This window comes from Corvus moneduloides, chromosome 2 (assembly GCF_009650955.1).
Source record: "Corvus moneduloides isolate bCorMon1 chromosome 2, bCorMon1.pri, whole genome shotgun sequence".
Taxonomy (NCBI): domain Eukaryota; kingdom Metazoa; phylum Chordata; class Aves; order Passeriformes; family Corvidae; genus Corvus; species Corvus moneduloides.
This window is the reverse complement of record NC_045477.1, coordinates 31328148-31347348: the sequence shown is the minus strand read 5'-3', so window position 1 is coordinate 31347348 and position 19201 is coordinate 31328148. Positions and strand designations below refer to the sequence as shown.

The 19201-nt window shown below is 39.1% G+C and overlaps 1 protein-coding gene across 1 annotated transcript in view; it reads right to left on the bottom strand.

Moving 5' to 3' along the window:
• Positions 1 to 588: 588 nt before the first annotated feature.
• ACER3 (alkaline ceramidase 3) overlaps positions 589 to 19201 on the bottom strand; it is a 56916-nt gene continuing 38303 nt past the window's right edge. The window contains exons 7-11 of the mRNA XM_032098963.1: positions 14785 to 14843; positions 11430 to 11531; positions 8918 to 9022; positions 7339 to 7384; positions 589 to 6833 (exon numbers count right to left, since the gene is read on the bottom strand). Of these exons, the coding sequence (XP_031954854.1) occupies positions 6780 to 6833; positions 7339 to 7384; positions 8918 to 9022; positions 11430 to 11531; positions 14785 to 14843 (366 nt within the window). The 3' untranslated portion in view covers positions 589 to 6779. The remainder of the gene's footprint in view (positions 6834 to 7338; positions 7385 to 8917; positions 9023 to 11429; positions 11532 to 14784; positions 14844 to 19201) is intronic.

Here is a 19201-nt window from a genome sequence, read left to right as displayed (position 1 = left end):
TTTCTGAGCACCTGGGAGAGCAGCCAGAAGTGGGGAAAACACCTGATGGTCATTACCAGACTCTGGCTGCTGGGGTGTGATGAGACTTGCTGGATTAGTGCCTGGTTGTTCACAATTCCTGCCTGGAGAGGTTCTGCCCTGCAGTGATTATCCTCCTCCCTCACTGAAAGGAAGAGGAAAAGGCTGAAGCAAAGAGTGTGCAAACTGCACACTCTGGTCTGCCTGCATGTTCCCCTGACTCCTGCCCTTTTCCTCTCCCACCCATGTCCCATACCTGAGGTCCCCTCTAACCGGTGTGTGCTGGGGAAGGCCTTTGAAGGGAAGAAGGTCCTGCAGTATTTACAGCCAACACTACACCTCCGAGCAAGGCCCAGTGCTCAAAGGGCACAAGGCAGAAAGATCAGGGAACCCTACTGCCATGGAGGCTTTTGGCTTCAGGCAGGCAGCTGCCCCATCCAGGCAGGACACACAAATCCTGCTGTGCTACTTGCACACCACCAGCCAAGACGTACAACCACCCATGTACTGAACAGCATCCAGATGAACTCGCCAGCCCTGTGCGACACAAAAGCCAAGAACCACTTGGGAGAAGTATTTAAAACAAAATTCTTTAATAGTTTGTACTATAAAGACACAAATTAGTGCTTGACTGCAGCATGAATAACAAATGAAACATATTAAATATTTCAAAGCTACTGTGCTTTGGAAAACAAGATATGCTGATACATATAAGCCTAACATTAGTTACCAGCTGGTTTAGTAGGAAGAGTCAGTTCAGCATATCAAAATTGTCAATAAGCGTTTCTCAACGTAGGTGTGTTCTACAAATCAACTGCTACTCATCTGTCACAGTGCTGCTATCCATCTGCAACAATGTACTGAATTTCAGGAAGAGACACCACATGTTAGAAGTCATAGTGTCAATGTTAGAAAGTTTGGTCACGTAATGCACAGGAGATTTCCTGTCCACTCCAGGTGGACAGATGTTGTTTGATCAGACAGTAACATCATCTGTGCATTAAGCCGAGATCAACTGTCAACATGAAACAGTCAACAACAATTTGGAAAATCAAGAGAAAAATTAGTTCCTGTTCAGTCTAAGGACTAACTACTGCTTAAGCTGCTTGAAAACCTCTCTTCCAAAATCCAGGGGGCAGTAGTATACACAAAGTTCTTCCACAGCTTTAATGTAGAAAACATTTTGGTACATGACTTGCTATGAGCCATTTTATTTAACACTGTCTTTGGAGAAAAGTATGTATGTTCCAGAGCTTTGGGGACAGAATGAGGAATCTAAGATTGTGCTTATAGCTATTCCTGTGGACAAATAAACAAAAGACCCTTTATCTTTGCATTTTTAAAAATCTTGACAATCTGCTCTTTAACATCAGGCAGATTCAATTTGTGTGGTATGTGTGCAAAAAAAAAAAAAATTGCAGGCACTGGTTTAGGGTCTCACATGAACTCTGAACTTGGTTCTTCTTAAATGTACAATTACATACTTAGTCAAACCTAAACATTTTCAACATGTAAAATGGGAGATTTCTAAAGTAAGAGGTTCAGGCACCAAACCTGCCTCCCAAATTGCACATATGAATACCCCTATCCCAGCCCTGTTTAGAGCATCTGGCTGGGAGCTCCGATAAGGGGGCTCTGCATAAAGTGCTTGCTTGACTGCTGCGCCCACAAACGGCCTGTCACTGAACTACACAACCCAAAATAAACACCTGCTGCACTGCTAAATCCCTCGGCCAGCTTTCAAAGCCTGGAAAGAGACAACAGCATCAGGAAGGTGGGTAGTCAAGTTCAAGTTTGAGTCAAACAGAGGCAGACATGTACTGGATAACTAGCTGGAAAGCCACTAAAAATAGCACTGTGATTCCTGCAGAATGAGAATTTTCAACAAAAATTGACCCCCCACCTACCAAAGACCTTGTCTTACAGACCTCAGAAGAGAACACAGCCCCAGCTCTCAGAAAAGCCTTGCAACAGCGAGATCAGGCACTTGGCAGCTGTAGGCAGTTGTGCGTGAGGAACTGAACAAAGAAACCCCAAACCAATTTTAAGTTACACAGGATGTTCTCTGTCTTTAGGTTACAGACTCAAATAAAGCTGGCAGAAGACATTCCAGATGGATCAGAAATGCATTCATTCATGTATGAAACAATCTGTGTCATGTTCCATCCTCATAAAACAGCCCCTAAGTCATCTACAATGAACTGAATGTAACAGAAACTACATCACTTCTGTGGTGAAGAGAGCAGAGTCAACATGGGAAGTTAAAAGTATAAATAACAAGACATTCAAGTATCTAAAGTGCAGATACCAGGAGGGTGGTTGACGTAATACTACAGGATTCTGTGCTTAATCTTTTGTTATTCTCTTTTCATGTAAGATTTCTTAATCTCCTTCTGGCTTTGCTCTGCTCATGTGTAGTAAAGACTCCATCATTTATCCTTCTTCATGATAAGGTCTCTCAGTCAAACAGCACTTTGCAGTTAAAGCCTCCCAGTGCCTACTTATAAAGTGCAGATGGGGTTTAAAGTAAACCGAAAGTTTTACCTCAATATGTTAATCTAAATTATGGGGCACAGATCACCCCAAAATGGATGTGTGTTCCTGAATTCTGATGTCTGCTAAAGAAAACAGCAGTGCTGCTCCCTGAGCAGGGCTGTACTGAATTGTTTCACCACCTGCTATTAAATGCTGTAATATATCCACAGAGAGAAACAGGTTTTAAAAAAAAATGGTATTACTGAAATTCTTAAATGCAGATTAAACAAGGTGGTAGTGAACAAGGTGGTGAGAAACACTGGTGGTATTAGGAGGATTTTCTGTTGCTGAGTTTCATGTGGAAGTGTTTGCTGAAAAAGACATTCAGCTGCTTGAAACGAGGTGTTAGAAGCAAATCCACTATGGCCCAAAGAATCAACTGCATTTCAAATCATACGAATCAGCTTTAGCCAAGCAAGACAGCACAAAACAGGATTAAAATAGAATGAAAGTAATTATAAAGCAATATTTTCCATCATGTCCCTCCCAAAAGATTTTGCTACACCTGTCTGAATTGAAGTCCTCCTACTCGAATCTCTCTCTAAAGCAGCCAGACTTACACACAGATGAGTGGCAGACTGAGCACAAGCTGTAAATGACAGACACCAAACAAGTCAGGGGAGTGAAGAGAGGCAGCCACGAATCAGTACAATACTCTTGCCACTCTCAGGGGCTGCACAGTCTAAGTCAGGCTGCTCTGATGTGCACACATTCAGGCAAATATAATTAAGGGCACAGGTATGGTACAATACATGACAGAGGTAGATCAGCAAGTGGCATGACTGCATCTTCCAACTCTGACTGGGGAGAGTTTTCTAAACACTCATGGGCAGCACATCATGCCTGTGCTAACAGAAAAAGCACTAAGATGAAGTCTGGAGATGACTAATACTGCTAGCCAACAACACTGCCTTCAAAACATGGATGAGATTCCTCCTCACATCTTTAGTTCTGGAGAATTCATGTCTTGAGCTGTATCCAAAAAATCTAAATTCCCAGAATAAGGTATGGGTTTGATCTGTACTGTGAGAGTAATTTTGAAGTTTTTCCTCTTATTTTCAAGAAAGAATTTTTCAGCTCACGGACTGCAGAGGTACTTTGCTGCTCATTTGTGTCAAATTGATGTATGGTGGCAGATTTCCTGGTTCTTCACAGATATTAAGGAATAGGAGAATTCATTGCTATCAAGTCTGTCCAATACATCCTGTAGAATTAATACCAAATGACACCTGCTACTCCCATAATTCTCTTTAAAGTAGCTGCTGTCCGAATCCCACTCAAAAAACAGGATCACACATGACTTTCTAAGATGTAGTGCAAGAAAGTTTGGGATATGCTGCTCTAAGGTCTGTAGGAAAAAAAATCAACGTTGTCATACAAATGATACAAATAAAAAGCAATTAACAGACATTAATTAATTAACGTAATTACATTACAGGAGTAAGAATGTATGTCTTTCCAGGCACTAGAAAAGGCAGTCTGAATTTTAGTGACATGCAGTTAAAACCAGCTTGTCATTTTCAATATCACTCACAAGATCAGTAAGGCAGTCAAACCAAAGCACCCATGATTTTAGATTATTTATGCTAAGAAGGATACACAGGTAAATTACATTCTTCAGGGTCTAATATAACCTGTTGAAAGAAAGGCTGCTGGCAGAGGTGTGCACGTTTTTGGTCATTTGGAATGTAGGAAGAAGCCAATTTGCATAATTTTTTTAAAGATAAAAACATCAACAACAAATGATACATGAATGAAAAACTAACAGCAGCATAAAATTAAAATATGAGCTTTTCCAACTTCTTTTTTTAAATCCTGACAATTCAATAAGACTTGAAAACCACCCCCCACCATACACTTCCTTGTTGCAAATGTGCAGAAGAATCAACAAATTTCTTTAAAATATTCCATTGTAGAGATGCCTGATCAATAAGAAAGTGGCTTTTCAAGACACTCTGGTTCTTGCAATTACTAAACTAAACAGAGCCCCCAGATCCTTCAGTAACAATACTAAGGCCACTAAAATACAGTTTTTTTTCATTTTCATAAAAATAATACCATACCTAGCAGATGTCACAAGTCACTGTTGATATGTCTTCCTGCTGCACTGCTTCTCTTACGGGACTCCTTCCCTAACTTATGAACACATGTAAACATACTAAATAAGAAAATGGGATACAGTCTGTGGAAAAATGCTTGAGAAAGCCTGGAGGTGAACAGGCAGGCACTTATTTTCAAGCTACATTTTTGAAACAGTTCTCAAATCTCTTTACAAAAAATATGCCTTCTGGATAATTAAAGACACTTGATCCAGAACAGCTTTTTCCTGCCTCTATGCTAGTTCTTCTAACTTCTTTCAGTCTGAAGAGCGCTCAAATTTCCCAACACAGATGCTGACCTTGTCTATGGAACTGGAGCCTACAGATAGCAAAGCTGTTCTAAAGTTACCCTTCAGGTGTCTTTATAGGGATGTACAGGTTGAAATGTACTGCTATCAGCACGTGCTTAAACCTCACTGAACTCACTCAAGGTTAAGTATCTTTTTCCAGCCCAGAGTTTGGTGTTATTTGATCTCAAGGGTCCAGGGTCGTCGCATAACAAAAGCCACAGTTTTATTTGGAGGTTCATGTCAGTAGGAGAGTTACTGATGGACGTGGAAGATGCAGAGAAACTGCAGACAGAGAAAAAGACATTAAAGGGAGGAGACCATTTTAGCCAGCACTGATTGTTCAATAGTCAGGACTTTGAGACCTGGCAGACAGCTTTACAGCTACATTACCATGCTTTACTGCTGTGAGCATGTTGTAAATCAATACAGAATGGGATTTTGGATCACTCTGAGCATTTCCCTTTTTTTCTTCATGGCAAGAAGGATAAATCCCTCAGAGCATCAAAAGCAGACAAAAATTGCATAGCGTGGCAGCAAGTAGGCACAGACTCTGTTAGTTGCCCCAAAATCGAGAACGTCAAAACCACAGCCTTCACTTGAGGTATATCTTGAAAAACTGTGTTAGTTTAATGTTTTCTTTACATTTACTTATTAACTTCCATCAGCTGGGTAGATAAAAATTGCAGAAAATAGAGGGTTTGTCTCCCCCATTAATCCCCAAAGTCTGGTTTTAAAAGGTGGTCAGCTTTCTCACAGACTAACCATGTGATAGATTAAAAGCAAGCAAAGTGCTGCCACTTATATTTGAGGGTATCGTCAACCTCAGTCTTGTTCTTTATACCTCCTTCAATGTTTCTGAATAAGAAGATGCATCTGAAAGTTAGACCACTATTTAAGACTTGTAAAATAAGAGAAAGATGAATTCAAAGCTAAACTAGAGCATATCTGAGGTGTTCGTCAATCTGTAGTATGAATGGGAAATGGGAAGTTAAAGGCAGGGTTAGAAAAGGACGTACGTAAATAACAATTACAAAAAAATAAAAGAGTGTTTCTTATGTTTCTACAGTCACTCTACAGTTTTGTGATGAATCACTGGTCAAACAAATTAGGAACTGAGTTTCCAGCCACAAACAAGAACATCTATAAGGCTTCACCATTTCAGTGTCTTCTGCTGGTCACACCCTGGAACATCCTCCATGATGAACCTCTCGGTTGGACTAAAGAGAAAATGGAAGCTTGGTACAAAATGAACTAATGGTATCGCAACCATTTTGCTTAAAATATAAATTGCCAAAGGAGGCTGTGGAAAAGCAAGATAGAATAAAGGCTTAAATCAACCATTACATACTTCATTAATTCTATAAAAGTGCAAGGTTAAAGTAGTTTGGGTTAAGCATTCAGTTCACTATAGGCCACACAAACGCTTAGCTTGGCCATCAATGGCCTGGTTTTGTCATTCAGTTACTAATATTAGTTTAGACCACAGAAAGAACAAAAACTGAATGAAAAAACGTGTGCAATCCACTTCAAAAATGGTTAGTTTTCTGTGACCAGCACGAAATATTACCTCAGTATCATCAGCTATACAATATATACATAAAACCCTTGTGTCTTAATCTTTGTTTTAACAACTTAGAATAAAGCTGTACTAAATGCTATTTCCCTAGTGTGCCAGCTCTTCGCTCTGTTCTGGCTGACTGGCCTCACAGCACAGAGAAGTCCTTTAATAGCAATGGTACTTGGATTGATCCATAATTTTGACACTTCAGCCAGAGTAACTGTTGAAATGCTTTATTCAGCCAGGCCAGGTGATCGCGTGCTGCTGCCCAGGGCTCCGTCAAAGCTTCTTGGGTGGCTCCACCAGAAGAACAGGCCATATTCCAAAAACAAACTGTCAAAAGAAAAATAGGAATAGGGGAAAGACTCCTTGGAATATTATGTTTCTTGGAACAGAAACCAAACACTATTAAACACATTCTAATGATAGGATGAAAGGGGAATGGCTTTAAAATGAAAGACAGTAAGTTTCGATTGGATATTATTAAGAAGAAATTCTTTACTTTGAGGGTGGTGAGGCACTGGCACAGGTTGCCCAGAGAAGTTGTGGATGTTCCACCCCTGGAAATGTTCAAGGCCAGGTTGAAGTAACCTGGGCGCTCTGAGTAACCTGGTCTAGGGGAAGGTGTCCCTTCCCATGGCAGGGGGGCTGAAACTAAATAATCATTGAGGTCCCTTCCAACCCAAACCATTCTCTGATTCTATGAAAATTTCAACTGCATTTCTTGGGATGTAAGCAGAATTCAAAGACAGTCCTAACAGGCATAATTATTGAGCCCCACCACAAGATCAAAGCACAAGATATTCAAATGTACATTAATAAACACAAAATAGCTTACCTTCACCTTTGGCCTGTGTTTCAGGAAAAGTGTCCTTGTATATAAACTGAGGAGAAGGAAAAAAGCATGCTTAAAATTTCAGGTCTAAGGCAGCACATAAAATAACCATGTCCTGAACCCAGTTTTATTTTCCAACAAGAAAAGAATTGTTTCTGTGATTGCAGAGCTACCTATTCTGCCTAGATTTAGTAGAAATAGGAGATGTTAGCTTCCAGTAAATACCTCTGTAGCAGACTAATCAGCAAACTAATTTACCCTATCAGCTATGTGGGGAGAAAGAAACCCTGAGAGGTACAAAAAAAAAAAAAATTAAACAGGGACTCGAGCCTGTCATTCTAGAAGGATGAAACTAAATCAGTGTACCACAAAATCTAGCAGATGTTAAAGGGGTAAAAAGCAGCATAGCTTGATTCTATATCTTATTTTTATTCTTAGACACTTTCTCCTCTCAGTAGATCTTTTCCTGTGAATGACCTCACGACTTTTAAGTGGTGATGCCACTTTGTGGCATGTTGGAAAACCCTTGCCTATGCTTGATTCCTGTAAGGAATTTTCTTTAAAATATTACCTCAAGCTCTTCAGGGTAGCACACAAGCTGTGAGCCAAAATGGAGCAACTGTTTTCCACATACCTTGACATATTTAACGTATACATTTATATATATATAAATGTACATCTGTATATATACATTTACAGATGTATAGGTACATATGTGTGCATCTATATACACATAAATGTAACTATAAGCTATCAGATAATCTATTGGAAATGTACTTATTTTCCTTCTATTAGGTATTTTAACATCTGACAAAAAAGGTGAATGCCATGTAAGATGTAGAAAAACGGATATGTAATCAAGCTCCCTGAACTACACAGCATGTATATGTAAAACAGACATTCTCTCAGTTACGGTTAAGTGGTAAAATATTATTTCATTATATGATGAACAAACTGCAGAAATTCTTCACAGATTTCAGCTTACATTCTATCCTCACCCCTGGTTCCACTAGATGGTGGTACAGAGCCAAAATGAGACAAATCTGCTGGATCTAGACTTGCTACCTTACACTCTTTTTTAAGTCTCCTCCTAAACCTTATACCCTACCCCTCTGGGAACAGCTCCACTACAACTACTTCAGCCATCATCCTTCTGCACTACAGCAGGATGCCTGCTGGTTTTCAGGAGCGACAGTGCCTATCAAAAGATCAGTTAAGCTCCTAAATTTAAACATGTTCAAGTACTTCAGGATTGCTGCTCAAGAACAGACAGGTATTAACGGCTTACATTCTGAAATTCACATACTGTCAAATGGTTTTGGTTTAACTGCCACAGGGTTCCCATTTCTGAATTAAATTTTCTTGAAAAACCGTGACTGTTTAAAGATTAGTGGTTACATTTTGAAGAATATAAACTAGTTTTAGAGAGTTTTTAGATCAGTTGCAGAGGAAAGAAAACCTCACACCAGTTTAATAAGTAATTTTCCTGCTCTTCTGGATGATACAATATTCTGAAGTACATCTGAACCTGAGAAAACTCCTAAGATCTCTGTGAACATCCAGTTTAGAAAACATTTCTTACCTTAGCAGGATATGCAGGTAAGAACCCAGGCCTGTGAGAATATGCCACCATGCATGAAACTGTGTCACAGCTCCCACCACAGGAGGCATCTTCTCTCGTAGTGCTCTGAAAGAAAGAAATATCATGCAGTGGGATATTTTTCCCCAGCTAAGCAATCTCAAATCACAATGTTGGATTGCCAGATCACGCATTATTGTTTCCATATCTCAGGCACGTGCTTGATAGGTCAGGCTTTGTGGAATCAGGCTTTCAGCAGGTGAGGAGCAGCAGTTATACTTTACAGTGCCAGTACAGAGACACATCAGCAAACTGACTTTCTTATACATTTAAAGAAAACAGACGTTTCTTCATATGATGAGTGATCAATTACTTCTGGACTCAAATTTCAGGGAATATATTTATGGCATCCTACAGTCCCAAATGAATTCTACCATTCTTCTCCCCCAAACCCTGTGAACTTCTGTCCATAGGATGAAATGCTGAGTTTAAGGTCTGAGAGATGAAATGGGATTTATCAGACATCATCACTTTAAATCTGGCAATCACATCACCTATCCTGCAGGTCCATGGAAGCTTAACTTGCCTTTCTCTGTTGAACTCTAAAACAAGGACAAAATGGGTGTTTAGTGAGGAAGCAATTAAAGCAGAGAGTCTAAAATACTCCACCAACACGCTTTGTATTTTGTAGTTATGGGGTGTGAACTACTAGGGAAGGGGCTAAGGGATGGAGGTAAAGAAATAAAGAGAAGGAGCTACATTGCTCTTATTTCTCCTGCTCACTAGGCTTCTGCAGATAATGCCTGTTTTGGTTGATGGTGGAACAAATGTTTGCATCTGCTGGTCTTTTTTTTTTTTCACTTTCATTTCACTTGTCAAAACAGAAAATGGAAAACAACGACTGCATGTGTTAAGGAAGAAAAATCTGCAGCTCCCGGAATACATCCTTACTGCTTGATATTACAGTGCTTGGTCCAAAGCTGCTCAGCCACAAATATTAGCACAGAGTTTTGATTGAGTCAGCCCAGCAATGACACAGTGGAATACACAGTCAGTCCAGCACAACCTCCAAGCCTTTGGATGGCAGGAAATTTCAAAGCCCAAAATCAGAAGTGTGTGGTTCCTACCAGAGAAACTGTTACAGATTTTTTATTTTGATTTTTTTTAATAAGCTGCAGATTTAATGAAATATGGAACAAAAAACCTTGAATCAAAACTCAGTTTTGAACTTTAAAACCAAACAGAGCAGGTAGGTGGATGATTCACAAGTTAGACCTTCACAGAATAAAGAATTGCAAGGAATTGAAATGTATTTTCTCCAAAGGTTCAAATTATAATACCCCCTGGAGAAATCCAAGGCTCTGTAGATATCTGATTAAAGCTAGTAAACAAGTTTGTTTTTTTTTTTTCCAGCACCATAACCAAACAAGTGTTACAGGAAAGACACTAAAATTTTTTCCCCTTATGAAATGAGGATGGAAAAAAGTGCCTCAGCAGCTGGTGTCAATTTTGGGCCTAGGAACCAGTTCAAAAGCCCCAAGGACCCACAGCAGCTCAGCAGGTTTGGTGAATTGGGGGTAATGACCTCACCAGTGATGTGAGGCAGCTGCAAAAATCAACCCTGGTGCCAATATTTGCAAAGTAACTGTAAACCCAGCCACTTGTGCTGCCAAATAACTACTCCATTCCACCCGTATCAAGCGCTTCTAGGGATGAGGATCATGTATTATATTCATTTAAGAAAAAAGTTTCAAGAATACTCTGTTGGAATTAACTTTCAGTTGGCTTAACCTAGCACAGGGACTACAGAGCAAGACAGGATAGAAAACTTTGGATTTCTTTACAGCACACTGTTACTAGGCTCTGACAAAGCAACCTACCAGGACAATTCTGTACAACACAGACTCCATGGCATTACAGCATTTCAAACAGTCAAAAATGTATTTTTCTGGATGCTGGAATTAACCTTTCCATCTCCTCCAGCTTGTTGAGCAACACATGAATTCCGGCTAGGTGTTGTTTATTGGTAACATGGATATTGTAATAGGTATTTCTTTAACAGTAGTAGCAGTAGTAGTAGCAGTAGTTCTGCATGTCTTCTTTAACAAGCAGAACTACTGCTTTTAATATTTTCCTGGGAAATGTAAGAGCAGAAACCCCAAAAAGCCCAAACCAGCAGGATAAAAACACACTCAGATGAAAACATACTCATTCACTCAAGCGTGAATAGCAGGCTTTAGTCAGCAACAGATCCTCAGAGTTACCTCAGTGACATTATTTCTCCCAATTTAATTGGAAGTTAAAGAGAAATAACAAAATAAATCTATAAATGGTTAAAAAAAGGCCTCTTAAGTGCTGACTCTAGCCATGAGCAATCTGCATAAAACCTCATGGATGCTTTGTAGGCAGCACACCATATATACAATGAGATGGACTTGAATATGCACCACAGAAATAATCCAATCTTTATACTAAAAAGCTATTAAGAGCTATCTAGACAAGTGAAAAGACTCACCTCAATTTATCACAGAAAATGTTGTCCACATTCCAGAGAAAAAATCCCATTAAAAATACAGTTAAAGATGTATAGCCTAGACCTCTAAGCCATGGGTATACCCTAGAGAGAGAGAGAAATAATGCAAAGTTTAGTTCAGAATGCTTTAAGATACAGAAATATACTACATTAAATACGTGAAACATACAAAAATACTGTTATATATAAATAAAATGCTTTATCAATTTGGTTTTCTCCCCAAAAGAAAAAAAATACCAACTTCAAATTTCATCTGTTTAAATATTGTATTTTACTTCTCCTCTCTCAGTCTCTGAGACTGTTCTTTTACTTCTATAATTATAATTGTTTTCCCAAATACTGCACTCTCCGAGCAAAACCAAAAAGTGGGAAAACTAAAGTTGGCTAAAAGGTACTAATTCTTCAGTCCCATGTATATTCTTTCATTGAAAAAACAAACAAACAAGCAAACAAAAGAAGAGGCTCTTTTCCAAGAGACAATATCCCTATACTAGGTGATTTGTATAAATACAGTCTTTCAAAATTACTCTTTTGTGAATGTAGACCACTGTGACCAATAACTAACCAAATGAATGGTATTAAACCCCAGTACTTTTAGTTCTTTTTAGTTGAATGCTACTGGGAATAGAAAAATGTCAATTTAATTTTGGGAGAAAAAAAGTCCTCTTTAAGATATGGAAAACACACTGAAGACTCAGGTGCAAGAAAGTACATCATTAATAAATTTGCTTTCCCTATCTACATTCAGGTTGGAACATGGAATTGTAAACCTCCTACATGGAAGGCTCCTTTCCCACTAATAAGACAAGTTCAAAAGCAAACCCAAATCCAATCCCGAAAGGCTGCCACAACATACTGTTCAGGTTATTTTTAAGCATTATGAATGCACAGTTGAGATTCTGGGTTAAAACACATTCCTGAGCTGCTTTTTCCTCCCCTGTGTGTGTTACAGCACATTTCAGAGCTGTGAGCACTGGGAAACAAAATGTGCAAAACACAACAGGTAGAGCTTCCTCCACAGGGCAAGCTAACCAGATACAAGCTGTACATATTCACAAATTGACTGCCAATATAAACTAGCAAAATTATTATTTGTTTAGTCTAATAAATATGTGGAGCACCATGCAGTACATGGCAGAGACTACACTGTAGCATTCCCCCCTCAAAGCTCCAGAGACATAAGCAAGACCAGGACATGACAGAGCACAAAGCAGTATATTAAACATGCTGGTAATTAGGTAATTATAGCTAGAATAGTTGAGGAACAAATAGGGGTGTTTTGTGAAGGAATCAACTGGCATCACTTATTAATAGGGAACATGCTTTGTGAACAGAGAATAACATTTGCCCAGTTGTAATCTTGGGAAGGAAGCAGACCTAATAAAGAGATGAGAAGCATGGGGGGAACAGGCAGGAAGAGGAACAACTGGTGAGGATAGGATGAGGTAGTAGCCTGGAAGGAATAACATGCTATTCTTTGGGATTTTCACTCTAATCTCAGAGTGACTTCAAGCCCCACACTAAGAGATATGAGTGATAGGAAGTGAAGTAAGAAAAAACAAGCAGAAATCAGGGTCAGTATGTAAGCTGGAACAGACTTGGCCAAGTGCTAGGACTACTGATGGAAATACAGGAATATGTTCTAGCAGTGCAGAGGAAGTAAATCCAAGAGTGCTTGGGGATGAATTTTAGAGAAAAAAAAGGGTACCTTCAGGTTGGCACAGCTTCTCTAGCAGAACTAATTTAAAATTAGTAGTAGTTTAGTTAAAATTTAGAACTAGTTTAAACCTACTTCTCTTCCCATCCCAACTTTCTACCCAGTTTGCATAATAACACCAAAGGGGAAATAAGTTTTTGCAGGGCCCTGTTGCAATGAAGTGATCAAGCTAATTAAGAAAATACACTCCAAGCCCCTAAAACTGAAGCAAAAAGTAGGTGGAACTTCAGATGGAGCAAAACAATGAATCTTTGGGAGTGAAGGTGGTGATGTTACTGGTAAAGACAGAAGACTAAGAAATGCCTCAGAAATAATGAGAATGCATAACTGTGGAACTTGCAGAACTAGAAAAATAGCAGGTCCAAGAGTTTGTCTACACAGACAGAAATTTAATCTAAGTGACTAGAACTGTGATAAATCCTTTAATAAGACCAAAATTAAAATGACTTGAATTTGATTCAATTTATTTCCCCTTGGAGGTAAATTAATGTAGTATCACTTGAGATCTCTAGGCGAGGATTAAAATTTCCAGTTCATGGGTTTGAAAAGTGCCTTTAAATTGATAATTGTTCCTAAAGCTGTAATACACTATCAGTTTTAAGTTCTTCTTGCTTAATAAAAAAAGTCTGTGAACATTTGCACTTGGTCTGTGGGAATTTCTTGGGGAAAGCCAAACCACGGGAACTGAAATAGCAATTGGAAGGTGATTCAATGAATGTACTTGATCCTTGTGGGTCTCTTCCAACTCAGAATATCTGAGTATTCTATGATACTTCAAATTCACATTTTGTTAAATTCTTCCTTCCTGTTCTACCTGAACAGATACATGTAGAACTTGAAACAAAGTTTAACAGAAAGCACAGTAAAAATGATGACAGAAGAAAGAAATAAGTAATTTTCAGAAGCAATCCCCAAACACATGAGAACACCAGTATTCACAGGGAATAGACAGAAATGGGCCCCTGAGAGCTAAAGGTATGTGTTTACTGCAGTACTGATTAAATTCCATTTTCCTTCCTTTAACCTACCAAGTCTGTGCTCTGATGGTTTTAATGCTTCTCAATGTCTCCTAACACTTTTAATGCCTTTTGTTTGTTACAGTTTTTATTTCTATTTCCATAATATTGCACCTAACTTTACCCTATCAAAACTGTAAGAAAAACTACCATGTGTTATTACTTTTTACATTTGAACTTTAATACTTGAGCAGGGAAGAGGAAAGGAAATTACTAAGTGATGGTTCCTTTCTGCAGTCTTACCACTCTCCAGGTATCATCAGTAGAGTTTCAACACTAGCAACAGATTTACCCAGCAATATGAAGACAAACTCCATTTCTGTTTAAATCCCAGGCTAACAGCTGAAGCCACCAGCAGAACACCTGGCAGTAAACACTGATCATAAGTGTAGAAATCTCAGTTTAGTTTAATGGTATCCCAGTGGCTTCAAAAAAGTGCAAGGTGATGAGTCATATTCCCTTTCAACCCAGGGGAGCCCGAGAGCTAACATTATGTACCTAGTTAAAGAAATTCTCCCACTGCCAATTTCTCATGTTAAGCCCACCAAAAAAAGCTGCAAGTGCTATGCTGTAACTTTTAATGCTGAATTAAATGGTTACTTACCATAATACTATATAAACAGATCTTAGAACTATGATGGAAACTAGTGTTCCATACATGACCTGAAAATAAAAAAAGAGATAAAATTCAGCAGTTGGGCTCAAGATATCTTATAAATTACTAGAGGAGTAAAAACATTTTGAAGTCTCTGTTGGTTTTTTTTTGTTTTTAAGTGTCAGGAAAATAGCATTCCTTCTAACTTCATCTCCACAAAACTTTCTGTTAAAGTTTCAAATAAAAGTATGATTATAAACAGTGTCCTTTATACAATTGCAGGAAAGGTCAGTTGTGTAAAACCAATGTTTCACTGTTCTGAATCAGAAAGCAAACACTAGATGGCACTCGGAAAGCATCCTGAAATCAAAACCGGTAACTAACCTCTATTCTCTCTTCTCTCTCTGTGCATTTTAGCCCAGGATAGTGTAAGCATCAGCTAAAACTGTTTCTGAAAGCTGTACTACTTTCACTGATATTTAATTAATATTTTTTCTTGAAAGCAAACACCTGAATAGACAATGCACTATTCCCACACTGAGCATCAGTATGGGGAAAAACTTTCCAGGAAGCATTTCAAACAACTATTACAGATTAAATCCAAACAATCTAATTATATAGTGGGAAGGCTGCACACTCTGAAAAGATCCATGAGCAAAATCTGACTCACCAGAGGCTTGATGAATTTGAATGCAATCACCTGACTTATATAAAAAGTCAAAGTAATAATTTATTTTTTGCCTCGTGATCTTTAAATCACTCTCCTTTTTTTATTCACAAATTTAAAAATCCATGTAACACCACCTCCAAGATATACAGATTAAAGAAGAGGAAAAAATGTGGCCAGTCATGCCTGAGAAGTGATGCAGAAGTCACTGCAGCAGGGAGGACTTTTAAACACTGGTGACATTCAATTACTTTCTATATTTTTTATTCTGAACACTGGTTTCCTCCTGCCAAAAGGCAGTTTGTTCCAAGCAGCTGTGCCTTCCTCTTTTTGCCTCTCTCCAGCAGCCCACAAGCCTTTCAGTATTTTTTTCTTCCTTGTTCACTGACTTAACTTTCTCATCTTGCTTCTAGTTAGCTACTGGCTAATTCTGCCTTTGTTTTACATGAAACAGAAAAATTACAAACCTTTGCTGTCTATTTTTAAAAGTCACTAAACCTCACAGAAAGAAGTGTGCTTACAAACCAGTGTCCTTACCATGTTCTACTGACCTCCTCATACCCCTCCTTCTTTTCAATTGCCTTTGAGACAGGGACTGCCTCTCACTCTGCTGTAACTGGGGCATTCAGATCCTACTATCCTGTAAGCATGTCTAGGCATCTCACATAAAATAGGTTACTGTGATAATGGGAAGTGAAACCTGCCTTCCAAAAGTCCATAAAGGCAAATTTGCAAACTCCTTTTAGCTTTAAGGATGAGGTTAGTAGCACACACCATATTATCAGTGCACATATACAGAACAGGACAGACAACAGAGCCCTTATGTTTGACAACAGGTACAAGCAATCTCCAATGCTGACTGTTCAAAGTCAGTCAGCACAGTAGCTCTTTATTTGCATTCAGCACAAGATTAAAGAACTTCAGTAAATAAACTACTACTACTGTGTGTTCTGCTCTGTAGAGCTAAACAAAGCAAAACTATTTGAAAGGCTAATTGGTTCTGGCTTGTAATTTATACAAAGCTGTTAGTTACTTCCAGTCCCCTTGTTGGGGTACACCACATAAACCAGGAAAAAAAGAAAACCACCAAAACCTGCTAGACACAGCCTGAGTATCAAGTGCTTATCAGTCCCAAGCTAAGGGTAGGAAGGTGAGTGCTCAGGTGTGCTAGGTGCTGCACGCTGGTACAATTCTTCATTGTTGCCATTTTGCCTAAAAAGACCCCACCCACATAAATACGTTATCAGCTTCATTTAAAACAGCCCGTTTCACTTTTCTAATCAAATCCAGCAATTTATTCTAAGAGAGGGATGGTACAGAGGAAGGTAGTCATAGAAAGGCTCCTCTAGAATCCAAATTACAGTTTGATTTGCTGATATCTCTTTCTTTGCTGATCTCCTCCTTCTTAAAATTTTCATTGCTAAAATACTCCTTTGCAGCAGAGATATGGGAAAAACCTATCCATTAAGAGCAATTTCTCTCATACACGTTAGGGGTTGTGGCCACCCTTATGCTTGTACCCAAATTGCTTTTGGATTCGTTGTACAAGGAGTTAAATAGTGTCAGACTATGCCTAGAGAAACAGATCTTACAGCAGCCCAAAGCCCAGGTAAATGCTACCTTTTTCAGCAGCTGCTAAAAGCAGGAAAAAGCAAAAGCTACAAAAAGCTTTCTTTGCAAAGTTTCCAGCTTGGTATTTCCTAGTGAGTTAACGGCTTGCAGAAGAGGACAGTCTTAATGGAGGGAGGAAGGAAAAAAAAATAAAAAGAACCTTGCAGTGACTGAAGAAAAATATGCCCAGAGCTGACACTTCAATTTCTTGCCTTTTCTGCTTCCCCACCCAAACAGGTTGTTAGCAGTAAAACACATTTGTGTTTAAAAGCCTGTGAAAGACTGGAACAACAAACTGTTCTGCTCTGCATGCTCTAATCCTCCTCCCTGAAGGCGAGCACCCAGGAGGTGTTGCTGTGATATACAGACTGTAGCTTCACGTCTCTCCCTCAGCTGTTTCTTACTAGAGGGCTACACACCAAGCTGCACAACTTAGTTCAGATGTCAGGGAGCAGTGCTTACTTTATCTCCTTTACAACCCATGGCTTTACTACTTTCATAATGGTAAAACTTTGCTAGGTATTACCCATCCACCCCAAGAAGGACAAAGTACAGTAATATATAAAAAAAGAAAAATCTGCCTTATTCAAGTTAACTCAAAGTTTTCCATTCTTTTAGCCCCCTTTGTCCTTCTTTTCTTTAACTAACACATCACTTAAGTGACAGATGAGAACCCAAGCAAGTTTTCTGCTATTTTGTCTCACGCTGCCATTAAATTGTAAGCCAAAGAACATCCTTGGACTGCAATTGAAACCAATGGAAACATCAGAATCTCAAACTTCTGTTACCACTAGACCATTCCCTCTTTGTTGTTTCAAATGCAAATAAAGCTGTGCATATTTCAGCTTTGAAGGTATCTTTGCAATTGAGGGAAAAACCCAAAGTCTGATGAATACACAGTGGATTACCTTCTAAGAAAGCCAAATACGAAGAACGTCCTTCTAATTCACAAATGGGAAGTAAGCACTTCAGGGCTCAATGTCTGGCAGCATTTTTGATGTGGAAGCAATCAAGCAAATCATACTTAGAATCACTTACAAAGGGTCAGCAGCAAGGCTGGTACTCCACATTCAGAGGGGGAGCATACAAAACTGATTCTTCATCTACCCTTGTAGTACAGAACGCAGCAATAGCTTGCTATTTCCACTTCTCTGTTTCCTCTGCTCCTTGCTTTCTACTCATCCTTGGCTAATAAAATCAATTTATCAGCCGCAAATATTAGTAGAGCTGTTGGGAACTGCACAGAGAGATTTTGGGCTCGTGGCAACCTGCTTAACTTAACCCCAACCAGCTATCAAAGATACTGACCTTAAGTACTTGAATGTGGAAACTGTATTTGCAATTTGCAACAAAGAAAACAGAGTTCTACATGTTTTTGGATTTCTGGAGAAGAAATCTGAGCTGAGAGGAAAAGGAAGGACAATCCCCAAGATGACACTGAACTACCAAGTAACTCGGCACGATTACAACTGTGTAGTACCATGGGCTGCCTTGACAGCTCCCAAATGAACTCACTCAGATTCACTGGGTTTGGTCCTGTTTAGATGCACATACGTGATAGCAAAGTGACACACAAGTCACTGCTTCTGCAACACTGTCTGCCACAGAAAGCCAAGCTGCCCCTCCAATGACTTGTAGAGCTGAACCTTTGGAGAGTCAGAATAGCCTTCCTCATTCCCTAAGCTACTGTGCAGGTAAGAAGCACCAGCCAGAATGAAAGCTGTACTCGCTTGGAAAGATGTCCCCAAATGAGCTGTGGAAGGGTGAAATGTCACTCAAGTCTGCTTCGTAAGTGCTCATCAGCAGGACAATGACAGAACAGAAAAATCTCTGTGATGAAGACACACCTGAAAACATTTTGAACAGAATACTGAGGAATCTGAACATACAGAAAGTAAGAACACATTCCACTAAAAGGCACAATATATAACCACAAGCTTACAACTAACTGTTGCCTTAGCAGCAGGAGGGATTTTGGAGAGCTAGCTGTAAGACATCGAGTGGGTCCACGCAGATTCCCCAAAACGGTGAATCCTGCAAGTCTGAACAGGTTGTGCTCTACATAACATGTTCTTCATGCAGTTTCAGGCTCCCTTATGTACTCTATACACAGATTTCATTGCGATTTCACTTTCTTCTTTGCACTTG